Consider the following 11,683-nt stretch of genomic DNA (forward strand, 5'->3'; position numbering starts at 1 on the left):
ACCGAGCACCACCGCAAACAAGGCGTGCGGGAGGGGGGAGCAGCAGCTCCATCGGGGTCTCGCTTGTGCCTGAGGGTGAGGACGGGGCTGAGCCGCTGCTGCAGTGCCAGTGCCGGGGGAACAGCGTGTTCCCGGCGGGGTCACACCTGCAGCGGCGCAGGCACCGCCACGTGCCGCCAGTCCCGCGTGGGACCGGGCACCTACCACATGCCAGCGCCCCCGTGTCACCCCGCCGTGGCTTGTGGGGCTGCTCCCAACCCTGGAGAGCCCTGGGGTGTCCCCATGGTGTCGCATGGACCTGCCACAGCTGCCCGGCCCTCCCGCCCGCACGGAGACCCGGCCGGGCCGGCAGCAGCGGCGGCCGGCAGCAGCCGGTCTCCCCGCGGCGGGCGGGGACCCCGGCAGTGGTTCCCGGGGACACCGTCAGCGCCTACCAACCCTACTTCCAAACACGGCACCGTGTCCGTCACAAGCGCTGGAATGGGGCCCGGGTTGGGGGGGAAGGCGCAGGATAAAGATGCGGACCCCCCGCCCATGGCCCCGGCCCGTGACCCCGCCCCGTGCGGAGCCCCCGGGAGCCCAGGGGACGTTCCCCGTTCCCCATTCCCCATTCCCGCTCCCTGCGGCCCGAGCCGGGGGGACTTTCCCCCTTCCCCGTTCCCGCTCCCTCACGGACCGACGGCAGCGGCCCCCGGTGGGCGGGGGCGGCAGCGCAGCCCCGGGGTCGAGGGGGGCTGGAGGCGGCCCAGGACAGGACCCCCCGCTCCCCCCGGGGCAGCTCCACAGCCCCCCTGCCCTCTCTGCCACGGGGGCCCCGCTGCTCCCCCGGCTGGCACAGAGCCCCCTGCCCATGGCTGGCAAATCAGGGCCAGGGCTCGGCCTCGCTGGCGCCGTGGCACAAAGGAGCTGCGGGCACCACTGCACCTCCAAACCTCCCTGGGAGGAGAAATGAATCCTGGAGCAAGATGCTTTTACAGCACGAGGTGGCAAAGAGTAAAAACCCAGAACACACTTCTCTACGTGTTGCTTGCCCTTACAAGTGCCCCAGAACTTCTTCCAGAAAAGCAGAGGACACCCCAAAGCCATGAGCAGGCGAACCTTGAGGGCTTCCCGTGCCCCCTCTGTGCCCTGGGGGTTCCCCCCTGCTCGTGTCCCCCCAGCAGGGCCTGTCCCTCCCCTGGGGCTCAGCGAGTTGTCCTGCCTGGCTCCCACCACCTTTCCTTGAGGGACATTTTATGACCAAAAAAACCCCCCTCATTAACTCTATCTTATCCCAAAAAGGTTTGTTCTGTACTCTAGAGATTGCCTAGGATTTTCCCTCCAAAATATTCACTGAACTTTTATGGAGCACTTCAAGTTTTACCCCAAAATTTTCTCTGCCTGTCCACTACTGATTACCTCATTTTTCCCTCAAAGTGCTCATTCTCTGCCAATACAGATTACCTCAAGTTTTACTCCCAAAATTTTCCCTGCCTGTCCACTACTGACTGCCTCAATTTATCCCAAAATGTTCATTCTCTCCTACACATTGCCCCACATTTTACCCCCCAAATTTTCCCTACCTGTTCACTACTGATTCCCTCATTTTTACCTCTAAATATTCACACTCTACACAGGACATTACCTCAAATTTTTTCCCCCAAAATTTCCTCACCTGTCCGCTACTGATCACCTCAGTTTACCTCATGATGTACATGCTCTCTGCTTCAGATTACTTCTGATTTTACCCAAAAAAATTTTCCCTACTTGTCCACTACTGACTGCCTCAGTTTACCTCTAAATGGTCATTCTCTACCCTAAATTACATCAAGTTTTACCCCCAAAATTTTTCTTCTTCTCTTTTTTACCCCAAGAATGGCCATTCCCTTCCATAAACATTACCTCAGCTTTGCCCTCAAAAATATCCCCTTCTGGCCCCTGTACCCAGGCTCTCCTCTCCACCCTCAGTGTGACCCCAGCGTGCAGTCCCCTGCAGCCAGAGCTTGAGCTCAGCACACTCCCTTATCAATGATTTGCTTTAATTAACCAACTCAAATGAACTAATTAAAACCAAATCAATATTATATTATTCTTTTTAATCAAGTTATATATAAATACTGCAGAATACAGAATACAAAGGAACCTTTTTAGCCTCAAAAACCCTTAAAAGAGATATACAGGGCATGGCTGCACTGCACCTCCAAACCAAGGACAATTAGGAGAAAAGAAAAAACCCAGACTGAGATTCCTTGGAGATTGGTGCAGCTGCTTCCATCCAAAAAAATCCTTGGTCTGCATGAACACCTGCCTGAATCCTAGGAACCTGTGATGTCATCAACATCCTCATGGTCCTTTTTATTAAAAGCAGATTTCCACGGAGAATTAATGAAATACAGAAAATTAAACTGAAATGTAAATGAACATTCCCCCAGCTCAGCAGGTTGCAGCATCCAAAAGAAAATGAACAGAAAGATTATGGACTGGGATCATCACCAATCCCAAGTCCCTAGTGTGGAATACCACTCTGCTTGGTTTCATAAATCACCACTTTTCTTACTGGGCAAACCCACCAACTTTAGTTCAAATTCACCAAGTTCAGAACTGCGGCCACATGGATTTTACTGTGCCACGTGCGTGGTGGAACCCAGGAGAACACAAAGGGTGTGGGTCCTCTGGGAATGTTCACAAGGCACCGCAGGGATCCGATGATGGATGAATTCCAACTGGCAGAGGGAAACTTACACTGGATAATGGGAATTCCTGGCTGTGAGGGCGGTGAGGCCCTGGCACAGGTTGCCCAGAGAAGCTGTGGCTGCCCCCGGATCCCTGGAAGTGTCCAAGGCCTGGTTGGACGGGGCTTGGAGCAACCTGGGCTGGTGGAAGGTGTCCCTGCCCACGGCCGGGGGTGGGATGGATGATCTTTAAGGTCCCGCCCCCGGAGCCAGCAGCCCCTGCCCGGTGCCAGCCCGCGGTCTGTGGCTCCCCGGTGTCTCCGCCGTGTCCCCCCGCCGAGCCGGTCCCGGCCCTTTGTTCGATCCCCTCACGGCCCCTCCGCTCCCGCCCCGCTCCCCTCAGCCCGCCCTGGGCCGGCGCTGGACCGGCCGCTCCCGGCACCGGGGAGGCCCCGGGGGAGCCCCGCGACCGCCCGGCGGGCCCCGCCCGTCTCACCCCGGTGCCGATCCCGATCCCGATCCCGATCCCGATCCCGATCCCGATCCCGATCCCGATCCCGGTCCCGATCCCGGTCCCGTCCCGGCCGTTCGGACGCTCCCGCCGCCCCGTCACGTGACGCGGCCGCCTGCGCGCGCAGAGGCCCCGCCCCGCTCGGGAGCGCGCGCGCGGGAAACGGCTCCGGGAACGGGACGGGAAGGGACGGGATGCGATGGGATGGGAATGGGATGGGAACGGGTTCGTGCAGATCAGCCGTGGGGCAGCGCGACCTTTCTTTCGAATTTCCTTTTCTTTTCTCTTTATGCCCTTTTATTTTCTCCCCCCTCCTTTTCATTTATTTTTACCATTTTTCTTTTTCTTTTTTTCCCATTTTCTTCTGTTTTTCTTGCCCCTTTTTCTTTTCTTTTTTTTCTTTCCTTTTCTTCTTTTTTTGCTCTGTTTTTATTTTCTCTTTTCTCTCCCTTTTTCTTTCCTCCTCTTTTTCTTTTCTTTCCCCCTTTGCCTTTCTATTTTTCTATTTTTTCCCCTTTCCCCCTCCTTTTTCCCTTTTTCTTTTATCTTATTTTTCCTTTTATCTCATTTTTCCCTTTTCCTTTTCTCTTTTCCACTTTTTCCTTTTTTGCCATTTCTCTTTTTCTCCCTTTTTCTTTTCTCTTTTCCTATTTTACTTTCTCTCTTTTTCCCATTTTCCCCCTTTTTCTGTTCCCCTTTCCCTTTTTCTCCTTTGATGCTCAGCCCTGTGCCTCATTAAATTCAGCTGCCCCAGGGCACGAGGACATTCCTAAGCAATAAAAGCCCCTCTCGCTCTGTGCCATAACTCACAGCAGGGCCCGGGAACAAACAGCTGGAGACACATCTGGAGCAGAGGTTGGGATCCCGCAGTGGAAGCCCCTTCCCTTGGGATGTGTGTCCAAAACCAGCCTCAATCAACTGAATTTGAGGGAAGCCCTTTGCCTCGAGGTCTTGCTGGGCACAGATTGGAGCCGCTGGTTCTTGGCACGTGGAAACAAAATTTTCCATGAATTTCTAAAGTTGGACAACAGAATAATTTCTGTCCAAGCCCCTGTTCCCACTGCAGATGTGTGGCTTCACCTGCTACTTTGGTTCAATATCCAAGGCAATATAATAAACTGCACCAAAAACTCACTTCAGTTTTTATAGTTGTTGATCCTTTAGTGTGTAAATATACTGAAAGAAAAAAGAGGAAAAAAGCCAAAAAAGAGGAAGAATAACGCTCCTGTATAATGCTCCTGAGGAACTGCTGCAGCACTCTCTGCTGGTTAGTAATGCACAGAGAATGGCCTTAGGAAATTGAAAATTCCAGGTATAACACCTAAAATAATTTACAACTTAGGTACTGTTTTCCTAATTAAAATACAATAAATTCCACTGAAAAGCCAGGACATAGAAAAATAACACACAGCAAAGGGAAAAAAATCATATTATGAAAACTCTTCCCAAGTATTTAACAGAATTATTTCAATTTTAGTATCAGTTTTTCAGTCACCAGTTTAAACAGAGCAGCCAGTACTCCCCACCGGAAGCAGGAAGAGTGATAAATCCACTGTGTAATGAACTTTCACCTTCCAAACAGAAGGAAAAACACAAAATATATAAAAACTGAAAGACAGGGAAACATTCTTAAATTCAACACATTTTACAGGATACGAAGATTTGCAGTTGCAGAACTGAGAGCTGGGTCAGGGTTGGTGCTTCTGCTCCATAACTCGGCCAGGGGGAGACCAGATCCATCAGCAAAACTGTTTGTTCAGGTCATTTCCAGGCAACCAGAGCTGTCTCCCACAGGGACATCAGTGGGGATGGGCAGGAGGGTTAGAAACAGCAAAGACTGTGTAACATCAACCTGTCCTTGTCCCGATCCCGCTCAGCAAACCTGGAACCGTGGCTGCTTCCTGGCAAACCTGGCCTTAAAGCAGCAGGGCTGCAGGGGAATAGCCGGGCTCCAGGAGGCACTGGGATGCTGTTCCAGCAGGAATTCCCTATGGAATTGCGGGTTGTAGGTAGAATTCCTCTAAACCTGCAAAGCTGAGATCGGAACCCAAACCTGGGCCCCCGCAGAGAACAATCTTTGTGCTGCCGTGTCGGCCAAAGCCCCTGCACTGAGAGATCTTGGCAGCCTGAGGGAGGGCATTCTCTGCATCCCGGCAACCAGCATCTCCCCAGGGGACAATCCAAGTCCCAACCAATTCCTTTTGCCTTTCCACAGGGACAGTGACCCTTATTTGGTCCTGCTCTCCCACGGTTCATTTTGGGGGATCCATTTGTGCTGGTTTACGTTCCACGACTCCGCCCACAGCTGGAGATTTGGGACTGTGCTTCTCTACTCCCAGCAGGTTCCCTAAGGAGCCAGATACTCCAACAATCCCCTCGTTTGACTTTCTAGGTGAATTGTACACAAGCCAGTCCCTCATTCCCTATCCAGGCTGGGAGTGCTCGTGCCCTTGGCACAGATGGCTCTGGCTGGGCAGGAACTGAGAGCAGGACACGGGACACAGTGGATCAGCTGCCCAGGGAATCTCCAGGATTCTCACAGAGACAGCAGCATCTGTGCTAAAAGCAGTTGAGGTCCAGGAAGAGACTGAGACAAACCAGGACAAATCAGCATGGCTTCTGAGGGTTTTCCAGGCTTTGCCAGCAGCCTTGGAAGTAGTGCCAGTGAGTTCTGATGGGTTTCTGATGGGTCATTGCTTCAGTCTTCTCCTTTTCCCTGAACCTCTACTGTGTACTTTCTGAGCTCAGCTGGAAACAGATTTTGCAGGAAACAGAAATCTTCCTCATCCTGAGAACCTACATTTTTTGAACTCCCCATCAGAGCAGATCTTCAGAGCTTTGTTCCCAGCAGTGAAAGTCTCTGGCACTGGGACCGTGGCGGCAGGGAGCCGCAGGAGCGATGAGACTGGGACGTCTCCTTAACGCTGCGGCTCCAGAGGCTCCCGAGCTGCAGCGGGACAGAGCCGCGGGGCGCGGGCAGCGCAGAGCGGCGGCGTTATCGGTGCCGGCGCAGGTGGCAGGAGCCGCGTGCGGTCGGTGCCTCGGCCGCGTCCCCGGCGGGCGGTGACCGCCTCCTTCCTGCCCCGGCGGCGAGGCGAGCGCGGGGGCACAGCTGCGGCAGCCCCGCCATGTGCCACCGCCCGCGCGAGGCACCGGGACCCGCCGCCCCCGCGGGGAGCCGGGGGCTGCTCCCACCGCCCGGGGAGGGGGCACCCGGGGAGGGGGCCCCGGGGCTCTGCCTCCAGCCGCTCCTCGGGGCGGTCCCGTGGAGGCTCCGGCGGGATTGGGGCTGAATCCTGTCAGCGCGGGGGTGGCTCTTGCCGGGCTCCAGCGGCAGAGTTGGACCCACGGGGGGAAACAGGAGGGGCCCCCCGGCCCAGGTGCTGGGGGGGGGCGGCTCCCCCCGGGGACATCCGTGTGCCGGCCCACTGTGGCGAGGTGTGTGACGCCAGAAGCGGAGCCGAGCCTCATATTTGGGCACGAAGCAGGTTATTGGAGGCCGTGGCCCTGCAGCTGGGCGATCCCTCGGCTGATAAAGGCTCCCCTGGTGCTGCCGCCTGCACCGGCTCCGGTGCTGCCGCTACATCATCCCCTGCCTGCGCTGGGGGTGCGGGACCTGTCGGGGATGGGGCCGGTCGTGGCGCTGGGGCTGCTGCTGTGCCTGCAGCTGTGTGGGGGTGAGTGGCGGGGTGGTGGGAGCGGGGACCCGCCGGTGCCGGGCCCGGCTCAGGCCCCTCTGTGCCGCAGGCTCCGGGCAGCTGCGGCTGGTGGGGGGCGGCGGGCGCTGTGCCGGACGCGTGGAGGTGAATCACGACGGTGAGTGGGGCTCCGTCTGTGTCTACGACTTTGACTGGCAAGCCCGCTGGGCCACCGTGGTGTGCCGGCAGCTGGGCTGTGGCCGCGTGGCCTCGTCGTCCCCGTACGCCCCGTTCGGGCAGGGCAGCGGCCGGATCTGGCTCCAGCCCTTCTACTGCCGTGGCACCGAGGAGGTGCTGGAGGAGTGTCCGCACTATGAATGGGGCCAGCACTACTGCGGCCACGAGCGGGACGTGGGGGTGATCTGCACAGGTGAGGGGGACAGGCTGGCCATGCTGGGACACCCACCTTGTGCCAGGGTGTGCCGGGCACGGCTGAGCTGTGCCGGTGTCCCGGTGCAGAGGCCGTGGAGCTGAGGCTGGTGGATGGTGGCGGTCCCTGTTCCGGGAGGGTGGAGGTGAAGCTGCGGGGACACTGGGGCTCGGTGGCAGATGACAACTGGGACATGGATGATGCCGAGGTGGTGTGCCAGCAGCTGGGCTGTGGCTCGGCTGCCGGCGCCTACTCCTCCCGCGACCGCTTTCGCGCAGGGACCGGGCCCATCAACCTGGCCGTGGTGGACTGCAATGGGGAGGAGGCCACACTGTGGGACTGCAAGATCCGCGGCTGGGGACCCTACAGCGGTCCCCATGACTATGACACTGCCGTCATCTGCCAAGGTAGGAGCCGGGCTGGGAGGGACGCGGCGCTCCCGGCACATCCCTCAGTGCCAATTCTGCACCGCTCCTGCAGGGTTTTCCCGGCTGGTCGGAGGTGACAGAGCCTGTGCCGGGCGGTTGGAGGTGCGGCAGCGCCAGGCCTGGGTTGGCGTCTGCGCGGAGCACGTGGACATGAAGGTGGCCCAGGTGGTGTGCCGGGAGCTGGGCTGCGGCACGGCGCTGGCCATCCCCGGCAGCGGCCGGTTTGGGGCGGGAACGGGGCCGCTGTGGGAGGGGGGGTTCAACTGCACCGGCAGCGAGCCCCTCCTCAGCGCCTGCGCCCGGCGGGTGCCCCACAGCCAGGGCTGCGCTGGCCACGCCACCATCATCTGCTCCCGTAAGCACCGGGGACACCGGGGGGTGTTAGGGGTCCCCCCAGCATCACCCCCCTGAATGCCCTTTCTGCCACAGCCTACACGGGCTTCCGGCTGGGGAACAGCAGCTCGGGCTGTGCCGGGCGGGTGGAGGTGGAGGTGAGGGGCACGTGGGGGTCCGTCTGCGCCACCGACTGGGACCTGCCCGATGCCGACGTCCTGTGCCGCCACCTGGGCTGTGGCCACGCCGTCACCGTGCCCCCGGGAGGCTCCTTCGGCAGCGGGGACGGGCCGCTGAGGCCGGACGCCTTCGGCTGCAGCGGGAGCGAGCGGCACCCGGGCGAGTGCCCCGTGGCGGTGCTGGGGGAGCCCCCCTGCAGCCCGGGGAACGCTGCCGCCGTCAACTGCTCAGGTCTGTGTGGCACCTGTGGGAAGAGCCTCCAAGGGCTTTTGGGACACCCCAAGAATTGGGAGCGGAGCACTCAGGGCTGTTTTGGGATGAGGGGAGGGCTGAACCAGGTGCCACAGCCTCACGGCACTGCTGGTGATTTTTCAGGCACTGAAGGCACCATCAATTCCGTGCGGCTGGTGGAGGGTGAGAGCCGGTGTGACGGGCGGCTGGAGGAGGCCATAACCACCCCAGCCTGGCGCCGTGTGCCTGTGGAGCAGTGGAAGAGATGGGATGTCGACATGGTGTGTGCTGTGCTGGGTTGTGGCCTGCCAAAGGAGATCTACACAGCCTTGGGTATGGCACCCACTGCACTGACCAGCAGCGCCAGGGAGGTGGATGTCATGACGGAGGAGACAGATGTCGTGACAGAGGAGGTGGATGTCGTGACGAGGGAAATGTACAACATCTCGGGGATGGGCCCTGAGCTGACCAGGAGCCTCGAGGAGATGGAGGACATGCCGGAGGAGACCTCCCATGTCTTAGAGATGGGCCCTGCACCAACCAGCAGCCCTGAGGAGATGGTCATCGTCTGCTCAGGTGGGTGTCCCGAGAAGGGCCGGGCTGCTGGTGCCCTGAGCAACCCCCAGCCCGGTCCCTCCGTGCCCGCAGGCAGCCGGCGGGTGAGGCTGGCGGGCGGTGCCGGGCGCTGCGCCGGGCGCGTGGAGGTCTATGCCGGTGGCACCTGGAGCAGCGTGTGCCAGGAGCGCTGGGACCTGCGGGCCGCCGCCGTTGTGTGCCGGGAGCTGGGCTGTGGCGCGGCACTGGAGGCCCCCGGCTCGACGCGCTTCGGCCCCGGGCCGGGGACAGCGTGGCCGTACGTGGTTGAGTGCGCCGGGAACGAGGAGTCTCTCTGGGAATGCCCACGCTCGGAAGGGCGCGAGTGCGAGCGCGGGGCCGGGGCCGGGGCCGTCTGCTCAGGTGAGTGTCGGGTGTCCCCGGGGCGGGGAGCAGCAGAGCCCCCGGGGGGGTTCCCGTCCGTGCCGTGACCCCCCTGCACCCCTCGCAGAGCAGCTCTCCCTGCGGCTGGCGGGCGGGCGCGGGCGCTGCAGCGGGTACCTGGAGCTGCTCCACAACGGCACCTGGGGCCGCGTGTGCGCCACCGGCACCAGCCCCGGCACCGCCGCCGCCGTCTGCCGGCAGCTGGGCTGCGGGGACGGGGGGCAGCTGGCACCCGGCCCCGCCCAGCAGCCGGCCCCCGCCTGGCTGGCCTGGGTGGGCTGCGAGGAGGGGGCCCGCTCGCTCTGGGGGTGCCCGTCGGCACCCTGGCACCTGCATTCCTGCGGCCCCGGAGGGGACGCCTACGTGGCTTGTGTTGAGGACAGTGACAACCCCAGCGAGACAGCCACCACCCCGTGCCCGGACGGGGCCACCTGCACAGGTACCTCTGCCCGTGCCAGCAGCCCCCCCGCCGGGCCGGCTGGGATCCCCCTGCCCTCACTGCCTGGCCGTGTCCCCACAGCTGTCCCCAGCAGCAGCGGCCCTGCGGTGGCCAGGGGGACTGTGCCGGTGCCAAGTGGGCAGGTGCCCAGGGGGACTGTGCCGGTGCCGGTGGTCCTGTGCGTGGTCCTGGGGACGCTGCTGTGCCTGGCCCTGGGCGCCCTGGCCGTGCTGATGTGCCGCGCCCGCACTTGGCGCCGAGGTGGGTCCCGGCGGGTGGGTGCCGGGGCAGAGCCGCTTTGGGGGTTCAGGGGCTCCCCCCGTGTGGAACGGCTCGGAGGGTGGGCAGTGGGTGACCCCGGTGCCACCCACGGTGCCCACGGCCCTGGGAGAGCGCTGCCTCTTGTTGCAGGTGCCGGCAGAGCCGTGGGTGCCATCCCCGACGCCATCTACGAGGAGCTGGACTACAGCGCGATGCCGGAGTACCAGGAGGTGCCCAGTCGCCCAGGTCGGTGCAGCCCCCGTGCCCCAGCTCTGCCCGGACAGGGGGGCTCTGCCCCACAGTCCCACCGCGGCAGCGGGTCCTGGTGGCACAGCACTGGCTCCTCCCCGTGGTGTGGGGGGTCCCTGGGTCCCATCACAGCCGTGCTCTGTGGCTGAGGTTGTGTCACCCGCGGTGCCACCTCTGGCCACCCCCAACACTCTGTTTTCCCCCTGCAGGTTCCCCGCGGGAGGGCTCCGTGAAGAAGCTGCTGTATTACACCGGGGACAGCGTGGAGGGGAGTGACACCGGGGCAGCCCCAGGTAGGGGCACAGGGCAGGAACCCAGCGGGGAGCACTGGGGACAGGGGACACGGCAGGGCTGGGGAGCTGAGGGGACAGGTCCCCCCTCGTTAGTGGGCAGAGAAGCATCGCCCTTCCCTGAGGGACCAAGGGCCACCAACACATCCCTGGTGGCACAGCCAGAGGGCGATAGCACAGCCAGTCCCTGCCATGGCCACCGGGTCAGTGCCATGTACCCCTGTGCCAGTCCCAGTCCCCCCTGCCCTGCCTGGGCACAGAACCCCGGATGGCTATGACGATGCCACGGCTGGAACCCTGGACAGTTATGACGATGCCATGGTTGGAACCCCAGATGGCCACAACGATGCCATGGCTGGAAGCCTGGATGGCTACGATGATGCCACAGCTGGAAGCCTGGATGGCTACGACGATGCCATGGCCGTGCCAGAGGAATCCCCCACTCCCAGCACTGGGGACATCTCCAAGGGAGTGGCACAGAGGGGCTGGATCTGTGTCCCACCCACAGGTAAGAGGGACCACAGCTGCCCTGTCCCTCCTGGAGAGCCACTGCATGGGGATTTGGCTGCAGTGGCGGGCTGGGATCCATCAGCAGATCCACGGGGGCTGCAGAAACACAGAAACACCCCAGGTGGGGTCTGGAGGGGGGACACGGAGCTGTCCCCCTCAGGCACCTGCCTTTGCTGTCCCCAAGGTGGGAGCTGCCCCCCTCCAAGTCCCCCCGGAGCCACAAGGGACCCCCCGGGACAGCCCCCGGGGCACATGGACTATGATGATGTCGGCACCAGCGCCCCGGGGACGTCGCAGTGAGGATGTCCCGGCCACGTCCCATCCCTGGGGACACGTGTGCTATGGCCATGGAGGTCACCTCTCCCTGACCAGGACTGCAGTGCAGGCAGAAAAGTGCTCTAGTGTAGGGATTTTCTTTTATATCAATGTGAATTTCTCTTTTTTCCTATTAAAACCCCAAACTGGCTGAAGACTCACTCCCAGGCTGGCACCTCACTCCCAGGTACATCACCCATCCCTTGGGGATGTGGGGCAGGAGCTGGTACCGCAGATAC

General features: G+C 61.2%; 1 protein-coding gene across 1 annotated transcript; it reads left to right on the forward strand.

Annotated features, from left to right (window-relative positions):
- Positions 1-6,554: 6,554 nt before the first annotated feature.
- LOC114002901 (scavenger receptor cysteine-rich type 1 protein M130-like) lies at positions 6,555-11,605 on the forward strand. The gene is given in 11 exon segments (XM_039386114.1): positions 6,555-6,839; positions 6,910-7,253; positions 7,256-7,637; positions 7,711-8,013; positions 8,088-9,359; positions 9,448-9,819; positions 9,901-10,080; positions 10,231-10,326; positions 10,539-10,622; positions 10,849-11,127; positions 11,314-11,605. Coding segments are annotated over 11 exon segments (3,480 nt in total). The 5' UTR covers positions 6,555-6,787; the 3' UTR covers positions 11,430-11,605.
- Positions 11,606-11,683: the final 78 nt, after the last annotated feature.

Source organism: Pipra filicauda, unplaced genomic scaffold, assembly GCF_003945595.2.
Source record: "Pipra filicauda isolate LSUMZ 115617 unplaced genomic scaffold, ASM394559v2 scaffold463_size517996_pilon, whole genome shotgun sequence".
Lineage (NCBI taxonomy): Eukaryota > Metazoa > Chordata > Aves > Passeriformes > Pipridae > Pipra > Pipra filicauda.